At 43.7% G+C, this 20581-nt stretch overlaps 2 protein-coding genes across 16 annotated transcripts in view; one reads left to right on the plus strand and one right to left on the minus strand.

Moving 5' to 3' along the window:
• The window catches only part of STPG1 (sperm tail PG-rich repeat containing 1), a 55259-nt gene extending 39690 nt beyond the window's left edge, over positions 1-15569 (minus strand). For 2 of the 13 annotated variants that reach the window (XM_053209044.1, XM_053209040.1), the window contains exons 1-2: positions 11783-12016; positions 9455-9595 (exon numbers count right to left, since the gene is read on the minus strand). In XM_053209044.1, the coding sequence (XP_053065019.1) occupies positions 9455-9523 (69 nt within the window). In that variant the 5' untranslated portion in view covers positions 9524-9595; positions 11783-12016. Of the gene's footprint in view, positions 1-4439; positions 4589-9454; positions 9596-11782; positions 12027-13432; positions 13471-14152; positions 14229-14249; positions 14376-14906; positions 15068-15440 lie in introns of those variants that run through there. The other 11 variants (XM_027060075.2, XM_053209055.1, XM_027060074.2 and 8 more) reach the window with 11 other exon arrangements.
• A 124-nt stretch (positions 15570-15693) lies between these two features.
• Positions 15694-20581, plus strand: part of NIPAL3 (NIPA like domain containing 3) — a 50488-nt gene continuing 45600 nt past the window's right edge. For all 3 annotated transcript variants that reach the window (XM_015075166.3, XM_027060071.2, XM_053209002.1), the window contains exons 1-2: positions 15694-15840; positions 20255-20578. In XM_015075166.3, coding sequence (XP_014930652.2) covers positions 20483-20578 — 96 coding nt within the window. In that variant the 5' untranslated portion in view covers positions 15694-15840; positions 20255-20482. The remainder of the gene's footprint in view (positions 15841-20254; positions 20579-20581) is intronic.

Raw genomic sequence — 20581 nt, forward strand, 5'->3', positions numbered from 1 at the left:
GATCAAGCCCCACAGCGGGCTCTGTGCTGACAAGCATGGCGCCTGCTTGGGATTCTCTCTCCCTCTCTCTGCCTCTCCCCGCCCCCTCAAAATAAATAAACAAACGTTAAAAAATAAAATAAAAAGATCACTTTCACTTCTGGCTGTGGTAGAACCTCCTGCATGAAAACAACCCTCTTGAGAAGAACCAGAAAAATGAGATTTTTATTTTTTTTATTTTTATTTATTTATTTTTGAGCGAGAGAGAGAGAGAGAGAGAGAGAGAGAGGGAGGAAGAACAAATGGGGGAAGGGCAGAGAGAAAGGGGGGACAGAGGATTTGAAGCAGGTTCCGCGGGGACAGCACAGAGCCTGAGGTGGGGCTCGAACCCACAAACCGCGAAATCGTGATTTGAGCCAAAGGCAGCTGCTTAACTGACTGAGCCGTCCCGGTGCCCCGAAAAATAAAGTTTTTAAAAAAACACTCTGGATAATTTGACCTTCCATTTCCAACCAAGATGGGGCTGGCTTTACCCTCTGAGCTAGGGAAACAAGAGTTAAACATGGACAAGATATATCAAATGATGGTTTTCAAGACACCGGACACGAAGCAACAAAGGATGGGGCTGCCCCGAGAAATGGGAAGCAAATGAGAGAGCAGTGGGATTGCCCCCAGCTTACTGCCTGGAGAACTTTCCAGGCCACAGCACAGGATGGAGGAATCCAGGGAGAGCCTGGCTGCCTTCTTGAGTTGAGGAAATGAATCCGAAAGCCCAGAAAGACCAGGTGGCTAGAGCTGCCAGAGCAGAGAATCCAAGAAGAGAGCTCCCCAGATAAAGAACTCTGGAGCCCAGCACTGGGTTTCCCCTCAGGTACCTAAGTATTGCTCGGGATACACATGCGAGAAAACTACCCAAAGCTGGGGAAAGAATCAGCCGAAAGATGAATACCTGAACAGCAGTACAGGAATAGCTTACACCAAACCAGGAGACCCTCCTGTTCCCACGCGTCAGAGGGAAAAGCTTTATAATACGGAGGACATAGAGTGTGCAGAGTTTTGCCTCCGGAATAGAGCAAAATTACCCCTAGGCTTAAGGCGGCTCGGGTCCCAGCTAACACTCAACAGCAAGACTTGAAAAACTACAACTGTTTCCAAGCAATTTAACTGTATCCCGGAACAAAGCATAAGAATTTATAGGACTGGAAAAGGATCCAGCACCCAACAGGTACAATGAAAAATATATAGTGTTCAGTTAAGAATTAATAGGCATGTAAAGAGAAAAAAATGCAACTCATCATGAGAAGATAGACAATCAACCAAAACCAAAATTTAATTTACAAAAACAGGCAGCGGATCAGATTTGGCCAAGGGCCAAAGTCTGCCAACCCTTGCTCTAAAGCAGCCATTAAGAAAACATGGTAAAGAGTTATTCCTTTTTTTTTTTTTTTTTAAGATTTTATTTTTATTAAAAAAAATTTTTTTTAACGTTTATTTATTTTTGAGAAAGAGAGAGACAGAGCATGAGCAGGGGAGAAGCAGAGAGAGGGAGACACAGAATCGGAAGCAGGCTCCAGGCTCTGAGCTGTCCGCACAGAGCCCAGTGTGGGGCTCGAACTCACAAACTGCGAGATCATGACCTGAGCCAAAGCCAGAGGCTTAACTGACTGAGCCACCCAGGCGCCCCATAAGATCTTGTTTTTGAAGTAATCTCTACTCCAATTCAGGGCTCGAACTCAAAACCCAGAGGTCAAGAGTCATATGCTCTGCCAACTGAGCCAGCCAGGCGCCCCAAGAGTTATTCCTAATAAGCCAACAAAGGAGATAAAATAGAAACAAAAATATACTCAATGCAGAAGATGACAGAAAAAGTAAATAAGGCATAGATACAACAAATAGCAAGCAAATCGCAAGATGGCAAACTTAAACCCACACACCAATGTTCACATTAAATTTCAATAGTCTAAATAGTCCAATCAAAAGACAGAGCTGCTCAACTTGGATAAGAAAGACCTAACTATATGCTGCCTGCAAGAAATATACTTTAAAGGTAATCCCAGGAATACGTTAAAAATAAAACAATGGGAAAAGATACACTATGCTAACATTAAAAACAATGCTAGATATTAGTATCAGACAAAGCAGATTTCAGAGAAAAAATATTCCCTGCAATAAAGAGGGTCATTTCGTAACCATATAGAGGTCAATTCCTTAAGAGAACATTACAAGCCTAAACACCAATATATCTGATAACAAGAAACTCAAAATACACGAAGCAAAAGCTCATAGTACTGTAAGAAGAAATAGAATATTCCACAATTACAGTTAGATTTAAAAGTTCCTCCCTCTGTACCCCAATGTTTATAGCAGCACTTTCAACAATAGCCAAATTATGGAAAGAGCCTAAATGTCCATCAACTGATGAGTGGATAAAGAAGTTGTGGTTTATATACACAATGGAGTAGTATGTGGCAATGAGAAAGAATGAAATATGGCCCTTTGTAGCAACGTGGATGGAACTGGAGAGTGTTATGCTAAGTGAAATAAGTCATACAGAGAAAGACAGATACCATATGTTATCACTCTTATGTGGATCCTGAGAAACTTAACACAAGACCATGGGGGAGGGGAAGGGGGAAAAAAAAGTTAGAGAGGCAAACCACAAGAGATTCTTAAAAACTGAGAATAAACTGAAGGTTGATGGGGGGTGGGAGGGAAGGGAAAGTGGGGGATGGGCATTGAGGGCACCTGTTGGGATGAGCACTGGGTGTTGTATGGAAACCAATTTGACAATAAATTTCATACGTAAAAAAAAAAGTTCCTCCCTCACTAATTTAAACAAGTAGATAGAATATCAGTAAAGATATATAAGACTTGGGGGCGTCTGGCAGGGTCAGTTGGTAGAGCGTGGGACTCTTGATCTTGGGGTTGTGAGTTCAAGTTGCATGTCGGATATAGATATTACTTAAAAATAAAATCTTAAATATATATACATATTATATGTATATATATTATATGTATTTATATATATTATATATAAATATATATTTATATATTATATATTTTATATTCTATGTTATGTATATTTATATATCATATATTATATATTTACATGGATTATATATTTATATAGATTATATACTTATATATAATAAATATATATATAAATATATATATTTATACATGTTATATAAATATATAAATAATATATAATATATAAATATATATGACGTGAATAATACTATTACCTAACGTGACCTAACTAACATTTATAGAACACTGCGCCTATCAATTCTGTATAATCTATCCCAGAAAATTGAAGAGGAGAAGACATTTCCCAATCTACTCTAGGTGGTCAGCATCACCCTAATATCAAAATGAGACAGTGTCATGGTGGGGTGGGAGGGGAGCCACTACAAATCAATAATCCTCATAAACCTACACACAGAAATTGTTAGAAAATTTGGGGGCCCCTGGGTGGCTCAGTCGATGAAGTGTCTGACTTCAGCTCAGGTCATGATCTCACAACTAGTGAGTTCAAGCTCCGTGTCAGGCCTGGAGCCTGCTTAGGATTCTGTGTCTCCCTCTCTCTGCCCCTCCCCCACTCATGCTCTGTCTCTCTCTCTCTCTCTCTCTCTCTCTCTCTGTCAAAAATAAATAAACATTAAAAAAATTTTTTTAAAGAAAATTTTTAGTAAGTTAAATCCAACAGTATATAAACAAAGACAATACATCATGACCAAGTGGAGTTTATCTCAGTAATGCAAAGATAGGTTAACATTTGAAAGTCAATGTCATTCACCATACTGACCAACTAAAGAGAAAAACCATATGATCATCTCAGTAGGTGCAGAACAGAATCATAGAGTATGTATTCTTTTTTGCCTGTCTTCTTTCATTTAGCATAATTAGTTTGAGATTCATCCATGTTGTTGAAATATCAATGGTTCATTGATTTTATTGCTGAGTAGCATTTCATTATATAGAAATGTGACAATTATTAATACCTTGCGGATGGAAATTTGAGGTGCTGACAGTTTGGGAGTACTACACATAAACTCTTCTCTCCATTCCACTACAAGTCCTCATACAAATGAAAGAGTGGGCATACATTGTCATTTCTCTTGGGTAAATACTCAGGAGTGGAATGGCTGCATAAGATGTTTAACTTTCAAAGAAACTGTCAGGGACACTTGGGTGGCCCAGTTGGTTGAGCCTCTGACCTCGGCTCAGGTTATGACCTCACGGTTTGGGAGTTCGAGCCCCATATCCAGCTCGCTGCTGTCAGTCCAGAGCCTCTGTCCCCCCCCCCCCCCCGCCCCTCCCCTGTTCACGCTCTCTCTCTCAAAAATAAATAAACATTAAAAATAATAAAAATAAACTGCCGAACTCTTTCCCAAAGTTGTGCTTTCGTAAGTCTCCACTATTAATGTATGAGAGTGATTGTGCCTTCACGTCCTCACCAACAATGGGCAATCTTTTTAATTTCTGCCATCCTGTGGGATGTGTAGTATCTCACTGTGGTCTTCATTTGCATATTTGTAATGACTAATGATGCTGAGCATCTCTTTATATGCTATTTGCCATCTGCGTATCTTTTTTTGGTGGTTATCTGTTGAGTACATAGAGAAAGCATTTCATAAAATCTAGCATCCTTTTAGGATAAAAAAAAAAAAAAAACAACCTAGCCAACTAGGCCTAGAAGCAAATTTCCTTAATCAGATAAAAGCTATCTATCACAAAAGCCTATAGTAAACGTGATAGTGAATAATGAAATATTAAAAGCTTTCTCCTGAGACAGACAATGAAGCCAGGCGACTGCTGTCATAGTTCTCTTCAACACTGTCCTGAAGGACTCTCATCAGCATAAGAGCCAAGAGAAATAAATAGATATGGATCAGAAAGGAAGAAATAAACATGTCATTATCTACAGATGACTAGATTATGTGTGGGAAAATTTGAGAAGAATCTATAGATAACCTATAAGGGGTAATCACTGAATTTAGTAAGGTCACTAGAATCAAGGTCAATATACAAAAGTCAATTTGTTTTATTTCTATACCAGGATACAATTAGAAAATGAAATCAAAATATTACCATTTATAACAGTATAAATATCAAATTCCTAAGGGAAACCAAAGCAAAAATGAACTATTGGGATCTCATCAAAATAAAAAGCTGCACAGCGAAGGAAACAATCAGCAAAATTAAAAGGCAACCGATGGAATGGGAGAAGACATTTGCAAACGACATATCAGATAAAGGGCTACTATCCAAAATCTATAAAGAACTTACCAAACTCAACACCCAAAAAAACAAAATAATCCAGTGAAGAAACGGGCCAAAGACGTGAATAGACACTTCTCCAAAGAAGACATCCAGATGGCCAACCGACACATGAAAAAATGCTCAACATCACTCATCATCAGGGGAATACAAATCAAAACCGCAATGAGATACCACCTCACACCTGTCAGAATGGCTAACATGAACAACTCAGGCAACAACAGATGTTGGCGAAGATGCGGAGAAAGAGGGTCTCTTTCGCATTGTTGGTGGGAATGCAAACTGGTGCAGTCACTCTGGAAAACAGTATGGACGTTCCTCAAAACACTAAAAATAGAACTACCCTACGACCCAGCAATTGCACTATTAGGCGTTTATCCACGGGATACAGGTATGGTGTTTTGAAGGGGCGCATGCAACCCCCCATGTTTATAGCAGCACTATCAACAATAGCCAAAGTATGGAAAGAGCCCAAATGTTCATCCATGGATGAATGGATAAAGAAGATGTGGGATATATATACAATGGAATATTACTCAGCAATCAAAAAGAATGAAATCTTGCCATTCGCAACTATGTGGATGGAACTAGAGGGTATTATGCTAAGCGAAATTAGTCAGTCAGAGAAAGACAAATATCATAGAACTTCACTCATATGAGGACTTTTAAGACACAGAACAGATGACATAGGGAAGGGAGGCAATAATAATATAAACAGGGAGGGAGACAAAATATAAGAGACTCTTAAATAACAAACAAACAAAAGGTTACTGGAAGGGGTGTGGGAGGGGTGATGGGATAAATGGGTAAGGGGCATTAAGGAATCTACTCCTGAAATCACTGTTGCACTGTATGCTAACTTAGATGTAAATTAAAAAATAAATTAAATAAAAATTAAAAAAAAAAATCAAATGCCTAGAAGGCATAACGGAGATACACATGACCTCTATACAGAGAGCCGTGAAACGCTTTAAGATTTTATTTTTAAGTAATATCCGCACCCAATGTGGGGCTCAAACTCGCAGCCCCACATTCAAGAGTCTCATGCTCTACCAGCTGAGCCAGCCAGGTGCCCCTCTGTAAAACATGTTTGAAAAAAATTTAAGAAGACCTAAAAGAAATGCACATGGATGGGAGAAATCAACATTATAGACATGTAAGTTATCCCTAAATTGATTGCTAGAATCAATGCAATCCAAACCAAAATGGCAGTAAGGATTTTTATTCTTAGGACATTAATGAGTTGATTCTAAAATTAATATGGAAATGCAATGGGGCCAAGAGTCACCAAGATAAAATACAAGGTTGAAAGATTTATACTACTACATTAAAGACTTATTATAGGGGCCCCTAGGCGGCTCAGTCGTCTAACCATCTGACTCTTTTTTATTTAAAAAAAAATTTTTTTTTTCAACGTTTATTTTTGGGACAGAGAGAGACAGAGCGTGAACGGGGGAGGGGCAGAGAGAGAGAGGGAGACACAGAATCGGAAACAGGCTCCAGGCTCTGAGCCATCAGCCCAGAGCCTGACGCGGGGCTCGAACTCACGGACCGCGAGATCGTGACCTGGCTGAAGTCGGACGCTTAACCGACTGCGCCACTCAGGCGCCCCACTAACCATCTGACTCTTGATTTTGGCTCAGGTCATGATCTCACGGTTTGTGGGAAGGAACCCCACGTGAGGCTCTGTGCATAGAGTCTGCTTGAGATCCTCCCCCTGCCCCTCTCCCACTCATGCTCCTTCTCTCTCTCTCTCTCTCTGTCTCTCTCTCTCTCTTAAAATCTCGCAGTCTGTGAGTTCAAGACCCGCATCGAGCTCCATGCTGAAAGTTCAGAGCCTGGAGCCTGCTTTGGAGTCTGTGTCTCCCTCTCTCTCTCTCTTCCCCTCCCCTGCTCATGCTCTCTCAAAAAATGAATAAATGTTAAAAAAAAATTTTTAAGAATATATATAAAAAAAAGATGTTATAAAGTTACAATAATTAAGACTGTGTTGAGTAATTGACCAGAATAAAGAATCTAGAAGTAGACCTGCATATACATGGACACCTGATTTATAGCAAAGATAGAGCAGCAGAGTAGTAGAAAAAGAATGGCCTTTCTTTTTTTTTTTTTAAGTGTATTTATTCCTTTTTGAGAGAGAGAGAGAGAGAGAGAGAGAGAGAGAGTGAGCATGCACCCGTGCGCAAGCAGGGAAGGAGCAGAGAAAAGAGGGAGAGAATCCCAAGCAGGCTCTGCAGTGCCAGCACAGAGCCAGAGATGGGACTCAAACTCATGAACCGTGAGAGTATAACCTGAGCCGAAATCAAGAGTCAGAGGCTCAACTGACTGAGCAACCCAGGTACCCCGAGAATGGCCTTTCAATAAATGGTCCTGGTTCACTTGGATATGGATATTGAAAACACCAAACTTGTACATCCACCTCATACCATACACAAAAACAATTCCACTGAATTGTAGGTCTAGACACGAAAAGTAAAATCATACGATTTCTAGAAGAAATTATTTGGGGCTAGGCAAAGATTTCTCAAGTAGGACAGATTATACACAGTAACTAAAAAGGAAAGGATTGATAAATTGGGCTATATTAAAATTAAGAGCGGAAAGGAAAATCACAGACGGAAAGATATTTACTCCACCTGTAGGTGACAAATTGACTCATTTCTAGAATGGTTTAAAGACCTCCTAAAAATAAGAAGAATCCAGGGGCTCCTGGGTGGCTCAGTCGGTTGAGCATCTGACCTTGGCTCATAGTTCATGGGTTTGAGCTCCGCATCAGGCTCTGTGTTGACAGCTTGGAGCCTGGAGCCTGTTTGGGATTCTGTGTTTCCCTCTCTCTCTGCCCCTCCCTCACTCCTGCTCTGTCTGCTGGTCTCTCTCCCAAAAATAAATAAACATTAAAAAAAAAATTTTTTTTTTAAGAAGAAAACTCCAATAGAAAACAAATGGGCAAAAAACTTGAACAATCACTCTTCCAAAAAGAATATTCTAAAGGTCAACCAACGTATGAAAAATTGCTCAATTTCATCAATCAAAGGGCAACGCAAATTAAAACCACTATGTGTGAAAGATGTTGGCGATGACGTAGAGCAATTGGAATTCTCATACGTTGCTAGTAAAGAAGAAAAACTGGCAAAACCGCTCTGGAAAAATGGCGATATTGACTAAGCCGATCATCAACACATCTTAGGACCCAGCAATTCTACTCCGAGGTAGAGACAACATATATACACATATGTCCCCAAAACATGTACAAGCATAGTTTAAGAATCTTATATTCATAGTAGCCCCAAACTGGAAACGACCCAAATGTCCTTCAATGGTAGAATGGATAAATAAATTGTGGTGTATTCCAACCACGAAAAACTTTATAACAACGAAAATGAACTCATCACTGATACAGGAAACATGGAGTTAAATCCCTCAAATATGAGTGAGAAACGCCTGAGAGCAAAAAGTTCATGTCATATGATTCCAATTTATATAAAGTGCAAAAACAGGCTAAAGTAGTTAATGCCATTAGAAGTCAGGATAGCTGTAATGTTTACTTTTGCAGAGATGGGGGAAGGGACAAGATGGGACTTTTGGGTTACTTGTTGCGATTTCACGTCTTAGCCTGAAGAGCGATTCCATAGGCGGTGTTTTCATTATGAACATCCATTAAGCTGTATAACTCTGACTGGTGTACTTTTTCTGAATATGTATTATGCTTCGATTTAAAGAAGTATTGAAGAAAAAGAGAGCACAAAGTCAAAGGATGGGAGGAAGAAAGAGAGGTCTGGCCGGGGTGGGAGAGCATCAGGGACTCTAGAAGCCCACCAGGGAGATGGAAATACCCCAAACAACCCAGCAGAAGGGGGGCTTGCATTAATTTTAGGAATATAGAAAGTAAGATCTCTTTATACATCTAAATGCGAGGACTGAGATTCTTACCAGATACATGGAAATAACAAGTGTGTTGAATAGACTTCCTCCTCCTTCCCCCCTCATCCTTTCTTTTCATAGTTTCTTCCCAGTCACCACATTAGAAAGCAGTGAGGAACCACCAACGCAATCTGTCTGATGTCCCTTAAGCCTCGAGGGTATGACCCAGGATTTACTATATTCCTCTAGAATGTGTTCTTATGGGCCAAAAAGAACACATGTCAAGAGCTCTCTTGCCCCTCAAAGACACCTGTGATTAAATTCACAAGACCTTTCTGTACTTTGTTGGCTTTGCTGGAATGTTTTTTGCCAGGGTGTTGGTCTTTGTGTGTTGAGTCATCCATCTTAGCAAAGTTCTGCGACACGTTCCATTTGTTTGATGAAAAACTCTACCACGGGTTCTTCTAAGCACCTGAAACAGCAAAATACAGCATGTGTAGGGATCATTTCACCTTCTTGTTAACCATGTTGATTGGGTTCTGGTCTATCTGCAGAAGACACTGGGGAATCTTGTGGGCAGAGGCTGAGATTTACCAAGTTCGAGGACCCTAACTCCCAAGCACATCGCACTGCCTGTAACAGGAACTCCGAACGTGTTCACTGTTGACGTTGCTTACAGAGCTACCGAAGGCTTGAACTTTATAAATTTATCCACGCTCAGGTAATTGACATGCAATCTAATTCATCAGTTCTAAGTGTACAGTTCAAAGTTTTGGCAAAGGTTTACAACTGTGTCAAATACATCACAACGAAGACATAAGTATACCCATCATCCCCAAATGTTTCCCGTGTTTCTTTGCCATCAGTTCCCTCCCAACCCTGCATCCGGCAACCACTGCTCTGCTCTCTGTCACAAGAGTTGCCTTTTCTAGAATGTCATATATATGTAATCATGACTATCTTTTTTCACATAGCACAATGCTTTTAAGATTCTTCCATTTGTTGCCTGTACCAGTAAGTTGTTCCAATTGCTACACATTCTGACCACGGTCATCACGAATCAAATACTTGAGAAGAAACTTCTTCCTATTTCTTTTTTCTTTAATTTTTTTTAATGTTTATTTTGAGAGAGAGAGAGATAGAGCACAAGCGGGTGAGGGACAGAGAGAGAGGGAGACACAGAATCTGAAGCAGGCCCCAGGCTCTGAACTGTCAGCACAGAGCCCGGCGTGGGGCTCGAACTCACGAACCGGGCGATCATGACCTGAGCTGAAGTCGGACGCTCAACCGACGGAGCCACCCAGGCGCTCCCCTTCTTCCTGTTTCCGAACTTTACCTGTGCAGGTCCCCCCTCCTCTGTGGTATTCTACCCTATAAATTCCAGCCTCTCCGGTCTTCCTGAACTCTGATTTCTATCTCCCCAATCCAGAAAGCTGGGCTTTTTTGAGGGTACCCTCCTCCCCCCCACTAAACTGTGGCCCGGAAACTGCCCCCAGCACTAACCTTGGGCAATTGCAGGGCTCACCTTATTTCCCTTCTCTCAGGAAGTGCCACACTAAGCTACCTCTTGTCTTACGTCTAAAACCAGTTGCCTCATGTCTGTCTTTATTTTAGTTGTTAACAGCAGGAGCAGGACTCAATTTCCATTGCAGTTCATCTTTCGTGGACAGACTTCACTTCTATTTTGCTCATCTTTTTTTTCCCCCAAAGAACTTATACGATTTCCGAACAAATGGAGGACTGAATGAATGATGGCGTGCTCAACCAATCCTTTTCACCTTCAGTATTTGTTCCCCACTTGTCTCTTAGCAGCAACTCTCAATCTTTTTTGGTTGATAAGCTACACTGAAACTTTAATCTTTAATAGAGCTATTGGCAGTCCACTTCAAGAAATTAAGAGATTCAAAGCAACAGAAATCAATAATGCTCACAGCAAAACCACCTACTCCAGTATAAAAATGTCTTCTAGGATCTATACAAGCAGCCACCATTCACTCACCACCCCAGAGTGCTGTGTTGTCTTAGTCCTCCTACTGAGTACTTAGTACTTCTATCATCTATTTCCCTAGCCACAAGAAAACTCTTATTTTTAAAATGCACTAATGGGAGGGGCGCCTGGATGACTCAGTCGGTTAAGTGTCCAACTTCGGCTCAGGTCATGATCTCGTAATTTGTGAGTTTGAGCCCTACACTGGGCTCTGTGCTGACAGCTGGGAGCCTGGAGCCTACTTCGGATTCTGTGTCTCCCTCTCTCTCTGCCCCTCCCCTGCTCGCGCTCTGTCCCTCTCTCCCAAAAATAAATATGTAAAAAAGATTTTTAAATAAAATAAAAATGCACTAATGGGGTGAGCACAGCATGATGGGATCCCTGGGGGATCCCTGTGTTGTACATCTGAAACTCATGAAACATTGTGTGTCAACTACACTCAAATATAAAGGTTAATTAAGAAATAAATAAATGATAAAAAATAAAAATGCACTAATGTATAGAATTACAGGTGTTTAGAAAAAGAATTAAGCTTCCTATTATAATGGTGATATGGGCACCTTATCAAATTTTTGAAATATACAAAAAATTAAAGAGACTTTCTAAAACAATCCATAAAGTCACCTAAAGTCAACACTGGCAATAATGCTTTCGAGCCTTGTCGCTGCATACCTGTGAAGCCAGGATGAGAGCAGGTGCAGCCCAGGTCTGAACGGAGCACTGTCCGGATGTACCTTACTGGTGCACGTCCCTGTATAACTGTTCATGACAGGATGTCATGGGCCTAGAATCTCAAAAAAGAGTAATAAAGATATACCACCTTCCTAATCGGTGGTACGTGTTTAAGCAAGTCCCAGGTGAGCACCAGCACAGTAATCGAGAGTATCCAGTCCTGGGTTCAAGGTTGTACTCTGCCACTTACTAGTTCTGATTCTAGCCAAGCCACTTAATCTTTTGAGCCCACTGCCCCCTCCATAAAGTGAGAATGATAATGGTACTTTCCTCTCAACGTGCTCGTGGATTAAATACAATGATCCACGTGATGAAAGAGATGATGCTGCCAGGCCTATGGCAGGCTTTTATTAATACTAGGTTTTGACCTACGCACAGGGATAATATATTAACAGCTTAAAATAAGAACTATCATTTATTGAGCCCTTACAGTCCTAAATACCTTGAATGGAATACTTCATGCTGTCCTTACAATAATCCAGTGAGGTATTATCCTCATTTTATAGATAAGAAAACAGCAGTTTAGAGAGAGGGGTTAGGTGACTTACTCAAGGTCACACCAGAGTGAGAGGTGGAATCAGGCTTTGAACCTAGAAAGTCTGACTTCTGCTCACTCTTAACCACTACAGCAACCTCTAAGGCAGAACCCACTGAATGTTAACCTGCTAAATTTTGACATTTAGCAGCCTTGAGTGGGTATGGCTGGATTTTTTAAAACGAGGATACTACAAATAGTTTTCAAAAGCAAACATTTGAGACCACTGCCCTTTCGCAGAATGCTGGGCTCTCCCAGGACTCAGTTTGAGAATTCCCAAGGCAGTTCACTGTTAGGTAGTTCTAATTACTAGAAAGCTCCTGCCTGTGTCAAAGCTGATTCCTTTTTCTCCCCCTTCACTCATCCTCATCCCGCACCTTGGAATCAGCCTGGAATCAATCCCACTCTCTTTTCACGTCGGTGATTTTCAAAATGCAGGGCACAGCCTGCAGTTTTTTGTGAGCTTTTCGTTTGTCATGTGCATGTGTGAGTGCTGGATGGCAACATAAAATGCATTTCTAGCATGGATCACATTCCAAAAGTTTGAAAGCCACTGTTCTTTGGGACTGTTCTTCAAGTATTTGAAGGCAGTTGTCATATCCCACTACCTAAAGGCATTGGACCTTTTCAGCCTCTGCAATACCTCCTTGTAGTATGGGGATTCCTCCCTTCCCTCTTCTGGGTATTGTCTTCTGACCCGGTCACCAGATTCGTCTGGGTCTCTCCTCAAAGTTTCTTAGGGACGTCTTCCTTAATCACTCTCTCCTACAGAATACCACCCCTCTCTCTCCAGCCCGACACTGCCTTATGTTTCTCAATGCACTTTTCACCACCAAGCATCATATTTTATATGTATTTCTTTGTTTATGGTCTTCCCCAATAGAATGTTCATCACTGAATCCCCAGTGTGTTTCCTAGCACATAGTAGTTGCTCGATAATATTTGTGGGATGAATGGATACTAGGGGTAGACGTATTCTAGCCATAGTCCATATTGATGTATTCATAATACAACTCTTTCCTTTCGGAGCCACATTCTATAAGGTTTTAACTCACCTGACTATAAATACAGGCATATCTTCACTCAACTACATGCTAGAAAAAAAAAACCCTTTATCATTTATGTTATAGTATTATCACATATTTTATACATCTATACATGCATATTAATGTGCGGCATGTATCAGTATATACTAAATCATATATACTGTTACTGTATGTGGAACTTCATAGTATTTGAGTGAGCAGTTTTGACTATATGAGATTTTTACCGATTCAGTCATATATAATGCTAAAGGTGCATCTTGAAAGTATTTTACACTTTTCAAAGCCCTCTCGGGGGAAATAATCCATTTACTATTTTTTCATGAACTGAGAAGGCATGTCAGAGAGCAGGAAGGAGCTTTAGCAGCCGGCTAGTGACTGCCAAATTCCAATCTCACCCTTTCACTTTACAGATGGATAAACTGAGGCCCAGAGCAGGGGAGACTTCGCTGAGGGACACCCAAGTTGCTGGGGAAGACCTGGGGTTAGAACTCAGCTCTTTGTCGTCCACCCACTGCCCAGCACGGAGCCCCCAACCGTTTGTACACTCCCAGAGGCAGAGGCAGGGGGCCAGAGGCCCACGCCCTTCATAGGACCTCCGTGGGGGAGGGCAGGCCGTGGTTATCATCATCGCTTTAGCTGGGGGCACACCATCAGGAGGGAGCACCTCCGACCTTGGCTTTTTCTCGCCCTGGGGCACCACCCAGCTCCGCAGAAGAATTCCGCACGCACCCAGAAGGCCGGGGATCTCAGTGATGTCCCATGGGGTGCGCCAGGTCCTCCTCCCCACCACCCCGCGACCCGTTCCCGGACAAGAACTGCCTCCTACCTCGTCGGGTTCCCCGCGGCTGACTCGGGCCTGCGCAGCCTCCCCGTCGCTATGGCAACCAACCGCCTAACATTCTAGAGTCCTTCCTCAGCCCGCCTCGTGAGTAACTAGCCAATGGTTTCCTCCGTTTCTTTAAGGTGAAAAGTTGTTGGCCAATCGCCAGAGGCTTTTCAAAAAAAAAAAAAAAACCCGCAGGGAGTTTGCCAGAATTTTAAGGGTTCAGGTTAATTAAGTCAGGATGGGTTGGGAAATTTAATAGGGGATTTTCTAAGTGATCCCTCAAATGTCTTGTGATAGACCAAGAGCCTTAGAATTTTACCTACCCAGAAATCTTAGTTAAAAGAATAAACCTAAGACAACATTCCTCCAAGCCCTATGTATAAAAGAAAAAAGATTGCTATGGACAACGATCCAATGGTAGACAGACATATAGTGTTCCTTGAGCCCCTCTTTACAAGCTTCAGAACAGTCCCTGTGATCTTGTCACCCGCCAGCTCAGAACCCTCAATGGCCCCCCCTTAAATTTAGGATGAAATCCAAAGGTTTTATTAAGCCGTCCCTGGCCGGGTCCTCTGATTGCGGCTCCTACCGCCCACGCCCCAGAAAAATCTTGCTCGAGTCACGCTTTCCTATGGGCAGTTCCTACGAAATGCCAACCTCGTTCTGCTCTCGGGTGTTCCCTCTGAGTCTCTCTGCCTCCAGATCTGAACCAAATCTGGCTACTTTCTCCTCCTTGGGGGTTTCTGCCCAAATGCCATTTCTTCATCTGTAAAATGGGCATGAGCTCCACGTCCCTCTCAGGGGGTTGTTGCGAGGATCTGAAATGAGATGCATGTATGAAGAAGTGTAAGCTCCATGCACGTGTTGATTACAGTTATTGCCTACTGTACTTATGGTTGTACATTACAAGTGCTAGGCTCACTGGAGGACCTTAAGCATTGCGGAGCTGCGGACGCGCTGGGAGCGTTGGTATATAGCTCAGCCAACAGGTGTTAGGGGAGGGCCCGCAAAGGAAGATGTATATGGCCCCCAGTACTAAGGAAGGCTTTTGGGGTAGCCGGGTCTCGAGGGATGTGAAGGATTTGAATAGATGGTGAGAGCATAAAGTGCAGCAACAGCAGGAGCAAAGCCCAGGAGGCAGCGCTCCTGGCAGGCTGACCACCTGTCGGGCAGGGGGAGGCGAGCAGTCACCTGAGCTCTCCGGAGAGCGAGAGCGGGGTTTGTTCCAACGTTCTTGGTGCGGCCGCTAGAGGGGACCCCCTCCAGGTGAGCGCGAAGCTGGAGGAGGGCGCCGCCTCCCCAAGTCTCTCCCCCTACGCTTCAAGCAAGCTTTGCGGCACAGCCAATAGCCGGGGGCTGTCCCGCCCATCCCTTCCTCGCAGCCACTCGCCTGCACGAAGTCGCCGCCAGCCTCTGACTGGCAGGCGTCCTGCCAAATCACATCGCGGCCTTTGAAAGCAAAACACTGCAGCACCCTGGCCGCTCTTGAGTTGGGGAAGGAATTAAGGAGGCTGTGCCTCCGGGTTGCGCGAAGAGTCCAAGTCATTTCTCAGAAACCTCCGATAGGTGGTCCTTAGAGAAAACGCCGCCGGTGAGTAGTGATTAAGCCTGAGAGAGGGGGGGACTTGAAATCAGCCTTTGTTTTTTTCAGGAAAGGGAATGCATTTGGAATCATCTAACGCCCCCTAGTACAAATACCCTTCCTTCTTGCTGTCATCAGCCTTGCAGGTCTGGGTCTCGCTGCCTCGGAATGCTTTTTTCCCCCATTTTTGCAGGGGGCATGGGTTTGCCTTAATATAGATGATGGCAGCCTTTACCAAATCAGGAAGTGAAATGCGGTAACTTTGCCAAAATTATCCCTCTACACGCCGGCTCGGGCTTCCTGGCAGTAGCAGATGGTGGAGTTAGCAGGTGGAATGAGGGGAGGTAGTCTTGATGTATACTGGCTGCTGGAAGGTGTAGTTTCCTGCTCAATGGGAGGGCAATGAAGAGTGTAACCCTTTAGTGAGCCAAAGCCCAGGAAAGGGAAAGGGCTTGGCGTAACTGGCACTGAACAAGCCGGAAGGCGAATCGTCAGGTGGTGGGAAAGAGCGTATTTTATTATTTTTTTCAGATAAAGCCAAATCCTAATGCAAACTCTACTCTTAGCAGCCATGACCTATGGTCCTGTCATCTGTCTGACCTGCTCTGTGGGTTGGTGAAATAATTCATTGAGATAAGGGGGAGGGGGGAGAGGAATGGAAACAAGCACCTAGAATTATCTCTCCTTTCTTGAGTCAGTGACCCTGTGCTCACTGCTGGCTGTGACGGCCTCAAAATTAAGGGGTGGCTGGGAACACAGAGTTGGCCACTTGCCTCTTGGGCATATGTTAGTCCTGGAAAAGTGCTTTGAAGGCAGAAAAGGAGAATCATCCAGGCAAAGAATGTGCGCCTTACAAGGGAGGGCAACTGGCAAAGAGTTCCTCCAGAGCTTTTATTTTCTTTTTTGAATGTTTGTTTATTTATGAGAGAGAGCATGTGAGCAGGGGAGGGGCAGAGAGAGAGGGAGACAGAATCCTAAGCAGGCTCCGCACTGTCAGTGCAGAGCCAGGTTCAGGGCTGGAACCCTCGAACTGTGAGATCATGACCTGAGCCAAAATCAAGTCAGATGCTTAACCTATTGAGCTACTCAAGCAGCACCCCCCATCCGAGGCCTTTAGTCTAGACTCCTCCCGAGCTGAGGGAGAGTTTCCTGTCTTTGCAGGTGATGCCTCAGAGGCCTGAGCGTTTCTGAGGCAGAGATAAGAGCTGCTTTTTAAAAGCGAATTAAATGACAGTCACAACACCATCACAAACAAAAACAAACACAGAAACCCACCTGAACAAAGTAACTGGTCCAAAGAAGGTTAGGAGGCCTAGGTTTCCATCACCCCATTGGCCTGTCCCCAAGGCCTGTTTGCTTTCTCTGACATCCTGTGGGCGGGGCTGGGTGCAGCAGTTGTATCTCTGGAGTTGTGGTTGATGAGGCCGGAGTAAGCCATTCCATTCTTGATTGCAAACTGCATCAGGTGCTTAACAGGCCTGCCTTTAGCCAGTCAGGAGGTATAGATGGAGGTCACCATGCCAGGCCCTGGGCCGGATCTTGGCAAGGGATGAACAGGGGATTCAGCAAACGCCTTCCCAGAGTTTGTGCCCCAGTGCCTCTCCAGTTCCAGCTTGAAAGCCTCTAAGGGTCTCTCGGAGGTCTGTCCCTGGGCCACTCTTCCTTCCTAAGGCTACTATATTCAAAACATTAAAATACATAAATTTAACCCAATAATGCTTTTCACCCACACATGAAAGTATCGTGAAGAATAATAATGCTTTTCACAAGATTGCAAATACTTTACAGTCAGGGAGGTTTGATTATGGGATGTGAGTTATAAAATTGATGAGTGTACCCTGTACGTATTGTATATATATGGCATGTATATGTATGTAATTAAGGTACTGACTATATACTGAATGTGTAACCTCATCTGGAGATAGCAACAAGGATTTAATTTTGAGGCCCTTCAACCAAGTGAGACCTGAGCTAAATGGTCTTTGTGCCTGCCCCTGTGCCAAGCCCTGCGTCTCGTGTCTCCTAGATGCTGGACGCAGTGTTAGCCCTGTGACATATGACTCCTACCAGGAACCAGCATTCCTGGGGAGAGGGCTAGATAACAGAAGGAACTGGAAGTCACAGGACAAAGAGCAACTTTGTCCTCAAGCCTGAAGCCTTGAGGCATAGCAGAGGCTGTGTCTGTTTGGCATATAGTAAGCCCTCAATAAATGTAGCATGAATGCATGAAAGAAAGGAATATTTGTGGGTAAATTAAATAAACTGATAAGAATAAAATTAATAATAGCTGCCATCCATTGGCCATTTGTTATGCATAGCATTTTACATGCATTATCTCATCAAATTCTCGCAACAGCCCTGTGGGGGTAGAAATGTTATTATCTGATTATCTGTATTTTCCAGCAGAGAAAACTGCCTGCAAAGTTAAATGACTTGGCCAAGGCAAACAGGTAGCATATAACAGATCAAAAGCTATTTATAACATTTTTTAAATTGAAATGAGCATAGACTTTGCAGTAGAATCCAAATTTGTATGATTGATTTTTTTTTTTCTTTTCTACTATAAGAAGACTTCAAAGAACCCTTAGCGTTGTGGTAAGGTATTTTTGGCCAGGCCTTCCAGAACCCTAGGAGCATACTTCATCTTTCTTCTCCATTTGGTAGAAAAGCTTGACACGCATTGAAAATATCAGTCCGATAAAGTCAACGGGAATTACTGTCATTGATGATCTTACTTGAAGCCACATTATTACCCCCACTTTACAGATGAGGCACCTGAGTCTCCCAGAGGTGGTATGATCCGGTCACACAGGTCTTCTCCCAGGGTCCAGTGTTACCTCACCTGTGCTAGGCTGACTTTCGGGTAGCAGCCCAGTTCTTCCACCATTCGTGAAGATAGCTTTTCTTCTCGTTCTTTCATTCCGATATCGAACACAGGTGGTTCCTTTATTATGACAGCAGGATATTTTTTGGAGGCCTGGAGAGGCAGACAAGACAATCTTCTACTTCTCATGTAGGGGAGCCTATGGAAAAGGTAGGATATGACGGGAAGAAGGAAGCCGGGGGGGGAGCAAAAAGGCGATTAGAAAAAAAAATTTTTTTAACTGTTTAATTATTTTTTTTAATGTTTACTTATTTTTGAGAGGGAAAGAGAGAGCGAGCACAAGTGGGGTCGGGGCAGAGAAAGAGGGGGACAGAGTATCCAAAGTGGGTTGTGCACTGACAACAGAGAGCCCCATGTGGAGCTCAAGCTCTTAAACTGTGAGATCATGACCTGAGCCGAAGTCGGATGCATAACCCACTGAGCCACCCAGATGCCCCTAATTATTTTTGAGAGAGAGAGAGAGAGAGAGAGAGAGAGAATCCCAAGCAGGCTCCATGCTGTCAGTGCAGAGCCTAACGTGGGGCTCGATCCCATGAACCTTGAGATCCCGACCTGAGCCGAAGTCAAGAGTCAAACACTTGGGGAGCCTGGGTGGCTCAGTTGGCAAAGCGCCTGACTTCGGCTCAGGTCATGATCTCATGGTCAGTGAGTTCGAGCCCCGCGTCGGGCTCTGGGCTGACAGCTCAGTGCCTGGGCCTCCTTTGGATTCTGTGTCTCCCTCTCTCTCTCTGCTCCTCCCCTACTCACACTCTGTCTCTCTCTCAAAAATAAACATTAAAAAAAAATATTCTAAAAGAGTCAGATGCTTAACCAACTGAGCCACCAGGTGCCCTGAGGAAAGGTAATTTTTAAGGGCCAGGGAAAAAGGTTTTGAGGTAGATGAGCCATGTCTTTATTATTATTTATTTATTTTTATTATTTTTTTAATGTTTGTTTATTTTTTTAATTTTTTTTTTTACCTTTTATTTATTTTTGAGAGAGAGAGAGAGAGAGAGAGAGACAGACAGAGCACAAGTGGGGGAGGGCCAAAGAGAGGGAGACACAGAATCTGAAGCAGGCTCCAGGCTCCCAGCTGTCAGCACAGAGCCTGATGTGGGACTTGAACCCAGGAACCGTGAGATCATGACCTGAGCTGAAGTCGGATGCTCAACGGACTGAGCCACCCAGGCGCCCCTTTAATGTTTATTTTTGAGAGAGAGAGAGACAGAGCGTGAGCAGGGGAGGCACAGAGAGAGAGGGAGACACAGAATCTGAAACAGTCTCCAGGCTCCAAGCTGTCAGCACAGAGCCCGGCCAGGGGCTGGAACTCACAAACCGTGAGACCCTGACCTGAGCTGAAGTCAGCTCCTTAATCTGCTGAGCCACCCAGGCATCCTGAGCCATGTCTTTATTAGGGGAGGCCAAAGGCATGATATAATTTTGTAAATGACTTCACTTCTCATGACGGCTTGCATTTTGTCCTCAAAGTATATCTCCCCTTGGGTGATCAAGCTGGGCTCACTGTACTTGCATTGTTCATGTTCCTCCCCACCACCCTAGGGCGTCGCCAGGATAAGGAATCGCACCCTCGCCTGCCTGCTCGGGAGAGACAGAACCTGGCACTTCTCGGGGTGAAGGTGAGGGAGAGGCTGTAAATCAGCCAGAAGAGCCTCGAAGTCCTCCAACGGCCCCTTGAAAGGAGGTGACCCCCCGCCAGGAGAGATGGTCTCCGGGTTCGGCCCCGCCTAGCGGCAGCTCCAGCTTCCCAGGGAATGTTCCACTAGCGCCATGGACCGAGCCCGCGGTGCGGCCCTGCAGCTGCGCCCGCTCCAGCCCACAAGCAGCGCAGACCCCGGCGGCAGTGAGGCTTCCTTCTCCTACAAGGCA

Source organism: Acinonyx jubatus, chromosome C1 (assembly GCF_027475565.1).
Source record: "Acinonyx jubatus isolate Ajub_Pintada_27869175 chromosome C1, VMU_Ajub_asm_v1.0, whole genome shotgun sequence".
Classification (NCBI taxonomy): Eukaryota; Metazoa; Chordata; class Mammalia; order Carnivora; family Felidae; genus Acinonyx; species Acinonyx jubatus.